This window comes from Protomyctophum bolini, assembly GCF_963924005.1.
Source record: "Protomyctophum bolini genome assembly, chromosome: 13".
In the NCBI taxonomy this organism is placed as follows: domain Eukaryota; kingdom Metazoa; phylum Chordata; class Actinopteri; order Myctophiformes; family Myctophidae; genus Protomyctophum; species Protomyctophum bolini.
Genome location: NC_137874.1, coordinates 23,646,780 through 23,662,042, shown reverse-complemented (window position 1 = coordinate 23,662,042; position 15,263 = coordinate 23,646,780). Strand labels below are relative to the sequence as shown.

General features: G+C 42.9%; 1 protein-coding gene across 2 annotated transcripts in view; it reads right to left on the bottom strand.

Annotated features, from left to right (window-relative positions):
- atp2a3 (ATPase sarcoplasmic/endoplasmic reticulum Ca2+ transporting 3) overlaps positions 1-15,263 on the bottom strand; it is a 56,579-nt gene that overhangs the window by 36,427 nt on the left and 4,889 nt on the right. For both annotated transcript variants that reach the window (XM_080780873.1, XM_080780874.1), the window contains exons 2-5: positions 7,797-7,814; positions 7,115-7,197; positions 4,961-5,065; positions 4,191-4,329 (exon numbers count right to left, since the gene is read on the bottom strand). In XM_080780873.1, coding sequence (XP_080636999.1) covers positions 4,191-4,329; positions 4,961-5,065; positions 7,115-7,197; positions 7,797-7,814 — 345 coding nt within the window. The remainder of the gene's footprint in view (positions 1-4,190; positions 4,330-4,960; positions 5,066-7,114; positions 7,198-7,796; positions 7,815-15,263) is intronic.

Genomic DNA, 15,263 nt, shown 5'->3' with positions numbered 1-15,263 from the left:
TGGAATGGGAAATAGGGGAGGGGGAGCGGGGGGGGTGGAGTTGGAAGGGTTTTCTTGTATATAACTTTGTAATGCTACTGATGTTTGTGTGCAACACTCTTGAAATCAAAGTATTGCTTTGTGGGTTTGAGCTGACAGGCCATTTTTTATGTCAATCAATAAGGTCATCTTAATTCAAGTGGCAGATACCAAAAATAGGGTTTCTTATTTTTTCATTATAGGCTGTTTGATCTACTGGTAGATCACAATCTACCTTTTGGGCACCCATGTTCTACAGGCACTCTAGAATAGAAAAGGCACAAATTAAATATTGAGTAAAAGCTGCTTTTGAAACTCAAACTGGTGGATATGATTTGTTAATGCTCGGGGTGATACATCATGTCTTTTCCGATTCACTGTCACAACTGTAATGGTCAAATATTTGTTGTTATTTCAACTTGGACAAAGTTGGTAAGACTTTATATTAAGGTCGGGTTTATAATGTACTACATTTATAATGCACTTCATAAGAACTAGCCAAGTTAATGTAATTATAATGCATTATAGACCCGACTTTAAGTAAAGTGTTACCAAATATTTTATTCATTAAGTCATTATCAACTCACACAGGAGACTCTTTGGTAAGGCTCAAACGGAACGCACTGGCACCCTCTCCATACCAGAACTCTAGGCCAAAAATAGCAGATCTACAAGCTCACAGATGCATTGTGAGCTTGTAGATCGGCTATTTTTGCATGAAATGCAAAGGGGACGCTATAGTGTTAAAGTGTTTAGAAAGTAGAAACACAGGAAAGTTTGAGTGCAAGCGGGAATCACATATAAGCCGTAACCCTTGGCTGTCACTGCTGACAATTAATCTACAGTCATCGAGAAGGATTGGAAACTTGCGTGTAAATATATTTATGTGCTTTTCTCTCTTTAAAGACATTTGTGGTCTATACCAGTGTCCCTTTCCAATGCCTCCAAGGAGCTTAATTTATCCCCCAACATCCAGTTCCCATGGAACAGAGACTGGGTAATCTGAAGTGCAGAAAAGCTTGGGAAATGTAATGGCGGAAAAGGAAGATTTGTTTGTTTTCTTTGTCACCAAACCCCAAATGTGTTTGAGCCAGGAGCTTCAACATCCCCGTTCCCTGACACACACTTTCTGAAAGAGAGAGAGAGAGAGAGAGGAGGGAGAAAAGCTGTGCGGTGGTGCACTACCAAGCTCTAGTGTTGTTTACTGCTGTTTTAACTACGCTTAGCAACAAGATTATGTCAGTCAAAATGAAGGGTAGGACAGTCACATACTGTGTTTATAAAATATGTGCCAGGCTGCACTAGACTATCAAAACACTTCCACAGATGCGTTTGTTTGATAAAAGGTACATTCTTTTCTGAGTGTATTTACAGTGTATGCCAACCATGATCCATGTACCTCATTATGCTCAGAACATCCCCTTCACTGGCAGACCGAAAGCTCCTTCATAACCAGCTATTTCCACTGGCTAAAAAACATATGGCCCAAGTGTGACTTCTGTGATCTCTCTAGCCATTCTTTAAATAGCATCGCGGGCCTTAACCGGGGTGATGTTTGCCCTTTGAATACTAAGGTACTTAGCTCACGGATAAGCAATCCTATCGAGGACCACCTGATGCATGATTTCTATAACCGCCACCAGAGACGCCGTGAATAAAGCTAGTTTTAATTAGAATCGGAATCTGGGATTAGAATCTGAGATAAAAGGGTGTTAGGATTTTGGCTACCGTTCAAGTCAACGAGGAGGGAACCTTTTCACTGACTGACCAACCACTTTCTGTTATCTGCTAGACACAGAGATCTCAAACAGAGAAATCGATTCAAAGGAAACAAACAGCAGAGGACGCTGTTTTTCCATTTTGCAGAGGTCGCCGTTTTTCCATTTTGCCGATGGGGTCCCGGATTGGAAGTAACCTAACATGTGAGTCTCTCAGTCACCATTTGTATCCGGGAGTCTGTGGGCCACATGGACACACGTGGATTACATGAACTACTGTTCTTGAGACATTACGAGTAGCCAGACAACTATTCCACAACCTTGGCCTATAGCCCTATATATGTCTAGACTACTTCGACTACAGCCGCATACATTTGTCCTACTGTAAATCATTATAGTAGGACAAATGTACGCGACTGCAATGATGGGGGTAAAGCAACCCCTTTACTGCCAGATCATCTTCTGCACTTCCTGTATGAGGGAAGTGTTTGTGTTTGAAAATTGTGTGAGTCAACAGTCTGGCTAAAGAGACAATCTAATTGCAGGAGATTTCCATACTGATCCAATCATGACATACTAATGTCTTTCCTTCTTTGGCATCAGGGACAAAAGGAGTCACTGAACCTTAATAGCTTGCATTGCTCGAAGATATCACTACAGTGAGGGAGGTTGTCAGTCACACTGTTGGCGTTAATGGTGAAGAAAGGCGGAGTGTCTGTGTTTACGCAGTCCTTTAACTTGTGTGAACATGATTGTGAATGTGTTGTGAACATTGTGACTTCCCTGTCATTTGTTGGGTTTGCAAGGGCCACTGTGTGCAATGGCACACAATCTTGTGCTCGCACTTACACATAAAGAAATACAATTAGTTCCAATGATGCCTGCAGGTAACAACAAACTCACATGCATTGTGATAGAACCAGTTTAGTGAAATTACTTGAGTCCATTAAATTAAATGTTACATCATAAATGTAATGCCAGTTCCAACATGTAAGATTGCAGCCAACGATGATGAAAGGTCTGAAAGGCCCTCTGCAAGGTGGTCCTCAGACAAGCCCATATTTAGTTAACGAGCTAGACTGGAATGGATGCAGGCTACGGTGTATCTAGCACACAGCTTATCTTATACAGTGCATAAAATACCTGTGCCTTGTGATGTGAATGGCTTTTTAGGCCGGAAGAGCACAAATTATGAGTGAAGTCTGTGATCTCATTCCAGTCCTGTACACACCATTTTTCCAGAGACACCATTCTGATGCTTTTGAGATCAATAATCATGATGATAGTGAAGTTATGTCCTTTCAGTACATGTGTGTGAATTTTACAACATCTATATGCACGTTCACACACAACTCCATACCGATGTCTATTTTTAGATGAGACTGCCCACACATAATCACAGAAGTTTGTGTACTGTATGTTGGTGTGTCTGTGTGTGTGTGTGTGTGTGTGTGTGTGTGTGTGTGTGTGTGTGTCTGTGTGTCTGTGTGTGTGTGTGTGTGTGTGTACCAGCTAGGGATGTGAGTGAAGCTGACAAACATCCAGCAGCGTCCAGGTGGATGGACTGAGAGCATGGAAAGCAAAGGGAAGAGGAAAAGCTGTGGAAATATAAAAAGGACCCTAAATACAGAACCGACCGCAGCCACTTAAACAGTACCACCCACACACACACAGCCACGCACGGTCGCACGCATGCAAGCACACACTGGCACCTGCAGGTCCAGAGAAAAGGCACTTATGTATCTTGGTTTGAGATATTCCAGTAGTGTTTCCAGACTCACTGGCTCATTGGCATGGGTTGTGTATGTCTGTGTTTGTGGACATGAGTGCCAGCAATACTGGTCTACAGGCAAACAGGAGGCCATGTGTGAGTTATGCCTATAATTTATGCTCCATTGTACAATGGCGTCACAGGCCAAAAATAGAAGATATATAAGCTCACAACTCGTCACATCCATGATGCGTTGTGAGCTTATCTAGATATACATTTGAGAAGAGCAGCTTTGTGCACGGTTCAGTTGGTCAAGTCATACATATGCAGAGTATGCAGAAGTTCCATTTACGCCTGTGCTTTGTGGCCATGATACGTCACTAACTTTACCTCTGCATTTTCAACGCAGCTTTGTGGGTGCAGTTTCCATTTCCGTGATGCGAAGGACCGATTACAGAGCGCCCACACAACCTGCCCAGCACGGAAAAAACGCGGTCAGTGGCAAAAGATAGATCGCTGTCTGCGTTTGTTCAAAATGTACGGTTTGTGTGTGTGTGTGTGTGTGTGTGTGTGTGTGTCTCATGCACACCGCACTGCGACATACGTAGACGCGTAGCGTTAGACGTGAGTGTGCCGCAGAATAGATGCACAAGCTTCCAATACTGTATAAGACCAAAGCACGGAACAGTCTCTGTGAGAAACGTACAGTTTCATTTCTTGCATTTCAGTTTTTCATTGCATACCTGCCACCTCCACTATGTCTCCAGGGACAATGTCCCGAGCCTTGATCATCTGCACAGCCTTCCTGTTCATACGATACACCTTGCCCATCTCTGGTTCGTACTCCTTCAGAGCCTCAATGGCATTCTCAGCATTCCTTTCCTGACGGGACAGAAATACAGACAAGTCGTTTTTAAAGAAATGCACTTGTAAACTCTTCAGCTGTAAACTCTTCAGCTGCAAACCCTGCCAGCGGCAACATCTATTAACTCATCATTACCTGCGGGGAGAAAAGTGTGTCACCGCAAATCCGCGATGTGACATTCTTTAGTTATAGAAGCTGTGTGTGAAAATCGTCGTACCCGGAAGTTATGCGGAAACGCCTACAGAGTGGCAAAAAACGTTCTGGCCTCGACAGCGCCATACATCCATACATAAAAGGTATACTGGATGAGAGTCGGGGTTAGTGCAGGCATAGGACATAATAATCTTAGCCTTGACTTGTCATCCACTCGGCACAAGTTCACAGCATTTCTTCGGGGGTGGCAGTGGCTCAGGGCGCCAGATGAGAACCGCGAGGTTTCCGTGTTTGATCCCCGGCTCCCCCAGAGTTCTTGTCGAATGTCCTTGAGCAAGACTCTGAACTCCTAATTGCTCCCGATGTGCAGGTTGTCGCCTTGCATGGTTTGTAAATTGTGCATTTATATAGCAATATACAGTATATCCAATATATTTCAGTAGGCGCGCACAGCCGCACACACACACACACACACACACACACAGTGTGTCTCACCTGCCAGACCCCAATAACAGCATTGGCGATGAGAATGAGAAGGATGACGATAGGCTCAACGAAGGCAGTGATGGTCTCCTCTCCTTCCTCAAACAGAGCCAAGACCTGCACACACACACACACACACACACACACACACGTTTTATTTGCACTAGAATTGTAAACAGGGCTACATTGATAGAAGGTACCTTCTAACAGTTAGAACAAATTAGTAATTTGCCTATGTGACATTAAATGAACCCCAAGGGGCCTAGTAAGAAATCACCACAAAACAAACAAAAAAGAAGGAATATGGATTTAAGAGAGCAGCAAAAATGTCAGGCTATATACAATTTGGATTTGCTTTCCAACTGACTTCTGGCTAGTTTGGTTATTTGTCATACAAATAATGCAGGCAAGTCCAATGTGCCAATTTGAGTGTATTCAAACACGGACAAATGGGGGGGGGGGGTAACTCAGTGTCCGTGTAGCTCAGTCGGTAGAGCTCTCGCCTTTGAACCACAAGTTCGATCCCGGGCACCGCCAACTCGGCGTATGAGCAGCACGGCTTGGGTGTGGCAAGTCATGCAGGAAGTACTGGGAGCTGATGGTAGGTGTTGCGCTCCACCTCAGCAATCCATCTCCCAGGGGTCTAGCACATTGTAACGGGGACAGACTCCTGCATGTTACTGGCTGATACAGCCACTCCCGACCTACTTCTTTCCAGAACACAATGTAACCATTAATAACTGCATCATAAACAAATTCATGAAGCACCTAGGGGCAGAGGTAGACACGATACGTCAGCGAGAGCTCAATTCATCAATGTTCCAAGAATACAAGTTCAGAGAGACCTCTGTCTGTGCTTACAAAAGTTGGTGTGTACGTAGGACCTAAGTGGGAATTACATTGAGAGACTTGCCGGCCTGAAGAATGAAAACATGCAAGGCAGATCTCAATATTGCAAGGGCTCTTTGGGAGCCATGCGCCAATGGAACAGGACAGAGGCCTTGTTCCACTATAAACAGTGCATTTTAAATTACAACCGAGGGAAGCCCAATTCACATTAGGAAAAGTAAGCCCACACTGCAAACCCCTGCAGTTATAGCCCACGCCTGGACTCCAGGCATCTGGCTTGGAAAAGCTGCAGCACAGAGCACACACACACACACGGCCCGTTAGAGGAGATATATTGTGTCACATATACATTTTAATAGCCGTTTTCCTACTCTCAGAAATAGCAACTCCACTCCGAGGCACCGGGGACTCACTGTAATGGATGGAAAAAAGTTATTATGTAGTCAGAATTGCCCTCCCCTGCCCACACCCCTCTCTGACCCAGTTAAAGTCCTAAAACTTGTGTCACCATTTGAGGCCATTGTGTCATAGGGAATTTTCCCGTTTTTCCTGAGACATGCTTGATCCCACCATATACTGTAGAAGGAATCCCTGTCAATCAATCCTGGGCAGAGAGAAGGAAGTATCTATAGCAGTTAAGTGTGTATTAAGTATGTACACGAGGTATGCACATGAGCAGGTAATTACTAATTATGTACATTATAAAAACTAGGAGAGCAAGGAGGGAATTATGTTGATGAAATATGCACAAATAGGCCACTGAGCTGCGAATGCAGAGTGAAGTATATGAAGTATGCACATGAGGCGGTAAGTATGTACAGTATATGAAGTAGGCACATGAGCGTTGAGGTGCACGAGGTATACTGTATACATGAGAGGGAAGCCTGTAGTTGATGTATACTCATAAGCAGGGAAGAACAGGCCAATGACCATACAGGGAGGTATGTATGTACATGAAAGGGAAATAATGTACATGAAAAATATAGAGCAAAATACCAGGGCTGTCGATTTGTCGAATCACTGGGGCCCCTTTTCCACGAAAATAACTTTGGTTCTAGAACTGGCTCCGTTCCAGATTCTTGGAAACTTTCACGGAACCAGCGGCCATCTTTTGGTTCCAGTTCCGAACCAACTTTTAGCGTTCTAGTCTAGAAACCAATAAAATTTCAGTGGAAACACTCTGAACTGGTTCAATATTAGGCAGAAGGGGCCAATGTGAACTCTGTCTTAAAACGGTCTTAAAATAAGATCTGTGCAGTCATTGGTGAGCAGTGACATTTATTGGTAGCTGGTTATATTAGTGGTTTGGGTACTTACAAAGGAGATGCAGGCAGCTAGGAGCAGAATCCTGACCAGGAGGTCTTCAAACTGCTCCACCACCAGCTCCCATAGCGATTTGCCTAGAACATGCATGGTACAAAATAAATGCACAAATGTTCATCAACAGGCCCAGCATAAAACCGAATTATCCACTTTCAAACTGGTGTCCCCATTTTAGATATGTAAAATGTTTCCAAATGTTTTATACTTGCTAAAATGTTCAAATGTGTACATTTCTTAAAAATAAAAATATAATGCAAAAATAGCAGATCCACACTTGTGCATGGTAGAATGGCTATTTTCATCTATTCGACATACTGTACACAACAAGTATATTTGGGCTGAAGTGGTTAATTGTTTTTCAGTTTGATAAATAAGCATACATAAAATATGTTTTTACACAAATGCATGGCTAGAATCTAGGGTGTATTGTATTGACTTGGATCTACAAAGTATTAAGCAGCTTGAGTGATCTGTGAAGCAAGGCGATACATCCATGTACTGTATTGACAGAGGAGTTCTAGTGTGTATGTCTATGGGTGTGATTCTGAGGCTGTGTACACTCTCCAAGTTTACCTCCCGGCCTAAAAAACACAATGGGTCCTATCAGAACAATATTAATCAGATAGTAAAGGGAGGAGGATCGCAGACAGCACACACTGGAAAAATCTATATTTACCTTCTTCAGCTGGGAGCTCTGTTGATGTCACACCATGCAGTTTGTAGAGGAATGGCGGTGTTGGAGTGGCAGATGGTGGGAGAAAGACAAAAGAGCAATTAACAATATGTATGAACCCTATTACAGTATGTGTCCCTATTATGGGGGGGGAACATACACAGAAAATAACAGATCTAAGCTTGTAAAATGGGCAAAGAGACTTGCACAGGGGTTACAAAGTACAGAGCGGACCCTGGTCAAGTAAGTATTAGTTTAATAATACAGAGTTCACACTACACGATTTTAGCCCCAATTATCCACTCTGTGAAATTTATGGAGCTTGCAGAGCAAACCCCCTTTTTTGCTCTCCGTGTAAACCGTTTAAAGACGCGAGCCAAGCATGATCCCAGGACTGGCCGAGGCCTCGCTGAGCACCCTGAGATGTCCAAGCATGCCAGATATCTGCTGTAAACCTGTCAACGATTGCAAATCATGCAGAATGAAATGTGTTTGTCACCAGCAGAGATGGACAGTGGATACACAGGTACTTATTTGACTTGTGTTAGAATCTGCACCCAGACCTGTGCTCCACTGCATGTGTGTGCATTTGGAAACGTCTGAACCCGTCCTGTGCTCCTGCTATGTTGCGGGGTGTGTGTGTACACACAGAGCGAGAGAGAGATCAAGAAATACAATTATTCGTTAGAAAATAAATTATCTATAGCGTCCCGTCTTGCATCAAATTTCTTGTGTCAAATCCTGCGTTTTTTTACCAGACAGACTTGCCGGAGATGCAGAGATAGAATAGGAATATTTTATTCACAGGTTACTATTATCATGTAAAACAAACATGACCGACAATAACCAATAAATATAGGATAACATTACATTAAAATATACCAGAATAAATACAGTAAAAACTAATAAACTTTCACATCTGCATATTGCATCTGGGTGCTTTTGCGGTGGCAGCCCCTGAGCTATGGAACAACCCCCCCCCCCCCCCCCATATTAGAGCTGCTCAATCATTCACATTTTCAAGTCCCTACTTAAAATGCACCTTTTTCCCTGGTTTTTAATGTTATCTGATTTTAACTTGTTTATGCATTCCTACTGTCCATGTCTCACGTTGGTTCTTATGCTATGAAGGTGTACTATAGTAGCCTACCTACATAGTCGCTCTGGATTAAGAGCGTCCGCAATAGGGATTTTTTCCCCCAGTACCAGTCGCACGCATGCGCCTACATGTGCGCATTGCATGCGCACAGAACTGCTGATAGCCTAAGCCTATGTTGTTTATAGTGTATGAGAGTTTAGACACGCACACACACACACACACACACACAAAAGTAGACTTCAAATAAGTCCCATGTTTCTCTAGTGTGTTACTGTGTTTTGACCACACTAAAGCAGTAGTTTTCAGCTGTGTTACATGCCCATCAAACATGATGACCTTGTGAAGAGGGGGAGGTGGAAAAAGGAAAGGCCATGACGTGAGCCCACAAGCTCCTTCCAAAAACAAAACTCTAAAAGCCCTCTTTACAATTACACATGTGCTATGAAAGAAAGAATATCACGACCACCGGATTGAATAAGAACTTCATAATGAATAAGAGACAAATTATCCTAGACACAGGACCAAGTTGGCACATGGAACAGTCAAAATGTTCCAGATTACAAACAGCAACGTGGAACATTTGTTTGCTGATTATTTCAATTCTGTGCATTATAGTCTTTTAATTAAGTTTTATTTTAGGTTCAGTGAGAGTGCATTGTTGAAAACACAAAGAGGCTATTGTGTTTTTAAGTACACAGAGGTCTCGTCTCTTTTTCCGAAATTATGCTATTTGAGTAGGCTGCATGAAGGCCTGTTATTGTGTTTAGGAAACTTTGATTTCAAAATGCCCTCAGGCAACCCGGCACATCAACTAGTGAATTTGAACAGCTTCCTGCACAGTAAAAGCCTCAGTGTTATAATTTACCCATTTGTTATTGTTGTTGGTATTTTGGCAGAGTACAAAAACGTGGAATTTGTCCTCTGCATTTACAAATAAGAGCACAGTGGGTGCCATTAACACCGCACCCAGAGAACAGTTAGGGGTTTGCACAGGGACACTTCAACACATACCGTAGAGTAGACTGAGCGAGCTGAGGTTCATAACTCGGTGTAAAAATATGGACTCGTAACTGCCGTAAGGTTATATTGGTACACTCAGAGTTAAAACAACACTCAGGAATTTGCTGTGTGGGCCAGATCCTACATGTATATCTACCATTAGCTTTGGGACAGATCATCAACTTGCTGTTGATGAAGCATTGTGTTCCATTTTTTCACATTTGCTGCATGGTGGGTTTTCATATTTTCAGACAGGGGCATATCATTTGGGGACCCATGGAATGGTAATTGCCACCTGCTAGCATTTTCATTTAAACTAGAATTAATTTATTTTATTTATGTATATTTTCTCCACCTCTGAAGATTAATTGATTATGAGACAGACAAGTGCACTCAAAATCCATGCCAAACCATCCATGTTAGTAGTTTTCTTTCATGAAATTACGCTCGTTGTCAGGCTTAGAACGGTTTAATTTACAAGTCCTACACAGAAGAAAGTCCTGACCAGAGTGTTAATTTGAATGTAAAAATGGACCCTCTTAGACTTAAATGAAAACACTTTTACTCTATGCCAAAAGCAGCAGAAATGTGTCCCGCTGTTTTCCATGCTTCACTAGTCTGACATGAGCCCTCTCCCGGTGACAACTCTGCCTTCCATACTCGTATAATGTTTTTTATGACAGACAGGCTGACTGCAGCTCCAGTGCTGGATACAAAGGCAGGCATACTGGAGGGGAGACACAGAAGAAAGGAAAAATAAAGAGGGAGGGGAGAGAGAGAGCAGGCTGGAGGAGGTGTTGATCGGGGTTCCCCGTCTTCCCTCTGCCAAGGATTCCCTCACAGTCATCTGGGTCGTGTCAACCCAGGCCTGCCCAGGCACATTCCTGCAAACTGACTTCACTACCTCTCTCTCTCCCTCTCCCCATTCCTCCCCTCCCAGGCCAGACAATGAATAAAAGAGGCAGCTTGTTTACACTTTAGCAGTGATGTGAGCAATGGGGAAACACTTCCTGGAGACTGTTGCCAACAACAGTGGAGAGTGGGTGCCCCATGGCCATGAGAGAAAGGGGAGAGGAGTAGGAAACTTGCCATTCATCCTTCAGTGCTGCAAGATATGGGATCACACACACACACACACACACACACACACAAGAGGCCAGATTATCAGGACCCGATAGAAGTATCTTGTAACTCGTGTAAACTTCAAACATGAGAACGTTTTCAGAACCGTTACCATGGCTACTTGGCTCATGAATTCAAGGAAAACAGTTTCAAACGTGCCACGCTGCCACAATCACAATCTACCAAGAATAACTTGTTATGCAATCTGCAGGGCCTTGATACAGCATGCCCGGCCTGCAGGCATCATAACTACATTAAAATATATGAACAAACACAGTTTGTGTGTTACGAATACACATTTAGCTGTGAGGCAGTGTTCACACAAGTAGCCGTTTTGCTAGATAGAGGTGACAGGTTTGACATCTAATTCTATCCTAGTTACTTTGTAGCACATAGACCAGGGTTCCCCAATGAATTTTCCTCAAGGGCCATATTTTGACTAGGGTACCAGGCTGGGGGCCGAGTCCGCACGCGCAAGGTCGAGGTCTTTTCAGGGCAAGACCCCATTTGAAAAGGATGCCCAGTTTGACATGCATAGGCTACTGACCCCCATTTAATGCCATTTATATCTGGGGACCCCAGACAGTGCTCCAACAGTGTTTATTTGTGTTAAAACAACATTAAATTAGGACAACGTTTCGGCCGTATACGGCCTTCATCAGCTAGTGTCTGGATGCATGATTTGCTTCCAATCAGCTACAAGATCATGAATTAGGTCAGACAGACACTGATGTCGTGGTTGAAGGCCATTGGACCTGGCTCACATGGCATTCCGAAGGATAGGGTTAATAATATCAGGCCAGTCAAGTTATTCCTCACAAACCGCTCAAACCATATTTGTATAGGGGAGCAACGCATGAGTGGCACAGGGAGGGTGGCTTTTCTTTAACAGGAAATGGCCTTCTGCACAATGTCGATAGAATGTCACTGTAGCATTCAAATTTCCATTTAGTGGAATAAAGGGCACTCATTAGAAACACCAATTAGAACGGGTATCAACTGACGTTTGGTCATACAGTGTACTGTTTCCACAGGTTTTCTTGGCACTCCAATTACTCGACTGCTTACATCGTTGCTGCTTGACCGAGGTTCGTGCTGCCAACTCTGACCTTGCACTTTGCCAGTCGCTCTGGATAAGAATGTGTTAAATGCCAAAAATTGTGAATTGAGTAACCTGCCATTTACTGTGGCAGGGAGCGATGAGAAGTGAGATTGAGTGGTGCTACTGAGCAGCAGCTAACGGTCCGAGGAGCAAGATACCCTGGGAATACTGTATGTCACAGGCCAAACACTAGACTAGACCCAGTGCTAATGTATTCTCAATTCCAGAAAAGGTCTGAATACATCAATTTCCCCAGCCGGACGTAGCACGTGGAAGGAACATGTTATTCCGACCAGTTCCGTAACCCCTCCATCAGGCACCCCGGCTGAATGGAACTTCCACGTGCTACGTCCGGCTGGGGTGTGTGTTGTGTTGTTGATGGAGTCATTGAAATGAATGTTGATATTGACACACTGATTATTCTAGAAAATAAATGGCACTTCATTTAAAAAAAAAAGGTTGCATACCCCCGTTATAAATATAACTCAGCCCACTCGGGTTATGCAAATCGGGAATACACCCACTGTGGGAAAACGACTGTTATCTGAGCTACTCGTTGTACTGTATCCGACTATCTGTTGACAGCTCCACTAAAACTATGATGAAAAATGTTTGTCGACTACCTTTTTTCACTGACTAAATAAAAACAAAGCTATGATGACTAAAACAAAGACAAAATATATTGACAATTTTGTCAACAAATAAAAACTAGATTAAATATTAGGGATAGACTAGTATAGTGGTATAAGAGATCCTATAAAGGACAAGTCATTTTATGTTTGGTTGCACTCCGGTGTTGCGCTCTGAAAATAGCAGATCTACAAGCTCACAACACGTCGAGAGCACATTGTGAGCTTTTAGATAAGACTATTTTCAGCATGCAACCAAGTGTAAAAATCAAGCATTCAAGGCATATCAAGGCCCACCAAAACACATTTGTCAACAAAATCATCTGTACATTTAGGCGACTAAAATCTTACATTTAGTTGACTACAACTAGATTAAAACATTTCAGATTACTAAAATAGAGAAATCTTCATATGGACATTAAGGGGACAAGGACTGACAGATCTCCATATATGGGCATAAGCGGAGGATTGGCGGTGCGACTTAGGTGTCGGCTCGAACTCTAGATGTGAGGGCCGCGCATTGGCCCGAACCTCTAGTAGCCATGATAAGTTGGGTGAGACTACCGGTAGTTCAATCATAATGGCAAGTCAGTTATCATATAGCCTCAGTACCAAGGCTTATATTTTCGTTCGCATTCAGCTCAAAAAATGAAAAGCCTGGGGAAATTCTGGCATAGGAACTAGGAAGCCGACTTCCTTGTATTTCGCTAACCGAATAACAGCTCAGACAGATGCACGACGCTCCAAATTTGGTGGCGTCAGACAGTGTTCTCCACTGTTAAATGAACACCTCTCAGAAATCCGTGCACAACAACATGCTCAACATTATAATAAATATATATAACTGAATGTCAAATCTTTAGCCAAACAACTTTGGAGGCAGTTGCTCTGCTAAACTGCAGGCTGTTGGTGATGATGTGGCTCATGTAGGCCAAGGAAGCAGTGAGTGGATATTTTGCGGTGTTGTGCAGTACCTGTTCAGGTAATTCCAGACATTATAATGTAAATATTCTAGCAGTACGTTGGACAACCTAATGGTGGGCTCTACAAGCATGCTCACACATGTACAGTTTAATTTACACATGCATTTTTTTAATGAATGAATGAGTTTCCCATTTGTCCAAAAGTGACTGCAAAATAAATGCTACATGTTTCAAAAAAGTAGCACGGTGCAATGTGACATAGCAGTTTACAAAATGCCTTGTGCTACCCCCTCCAACCGTATACTTCCCCATTTTCAACTGTTTTTATATTTTGACACTTGCTTTGGCAATGCAAACGTATAATTTCTCATGCCAATAAAGCTCCTTTGAATTGAAAATTGAGTGCTGAAGTAGAAGATGCCAAGGAACCTTCCAAGAAAACACTACTAAATCAGGGACTGCTGCATGAAGATGTCTTGCTGCACATTTTCATTTGTATATCGACTTCTAGGGATACAGCACCACAAAAGACTGATTTATTTTGGAGTTGAAAATGCCTTGTGCTCTATAGAGCGCCGCAGTCCCCGCCCCCTTTCAGAAAAGCGAGTGGCCCAGGAAGTGGAAGCCCCATGCATTCTCCATGCAAAGTCAGGAGACAACACTATTTGTTTTATTTTTCGTCTTATAAATTATTTGATCGGCCCAAAATATTGTGTTCATTGTCATGATTCGTCACGATCCGAATTGGCTTTGTCCGCGGCGTAACCGTCTTTAAATAAATTATATTAAAAGTGCCGATGGGAGAATGCATGGGGCTTCCACTTCCTGGGCCACTCGCTTTTCTGAAAGGGGGCGGGACTGCGGCGCTCTATATGCATTCAAATTAACCTCAAGATCAGAGTTACCCAGCAGACCGCAATTCTTCATAGCTCCAGCTAGAAGTCTGTTTTCGATCTGCTTTGAGACAGAGTCAATAAACGGTATAAGGAATAAGGACCTAAATCACTGGCCAAGAGGATTCCTCAAAACTATGTGCACATCACGGTTTATTTCAACATTCACAATGTGGAAATGTTTTGATTAAGAACGTTTAATAAAAAGGACATTGTTATGTTTTACAATTCCACTATTAGAGAAGAAAATGAAATGGCTGCTGTCTGAGCAAGATCATGTTTGTAGCACAGTTATTATTAACCCCATCAATGCAATAGTCTCTAAGGCTGGCTGGCTGGGTCTGAGCACGAAAATAGCGTTTGGTTGGTTTTCACAACAAAGTGTCACAGTTGCGCAGCCTAACACACACACATGCATTAACTGTATATATGATTTTGGGTGTGACAGTACAGTAGAGGGACCCCCTGGGGAACCTACACGGTAACTGTCATTTCTCAACCGTTTCGGACGCGGGGCAGCTCGCCGGAACCAGGCCGACACCCTGTGGGTGTCACTTACTTCACACGGGCGTGATTTCTGAAACAGTCAGTGAGCAATCCCCTAAAAGTTTGGTTTAAATATCTGTATTACTATTAACACCATTCTATTTATAGGGCTTATTATAATATAATAAGAAATCTACATGTAATTCCAAAGGATTCC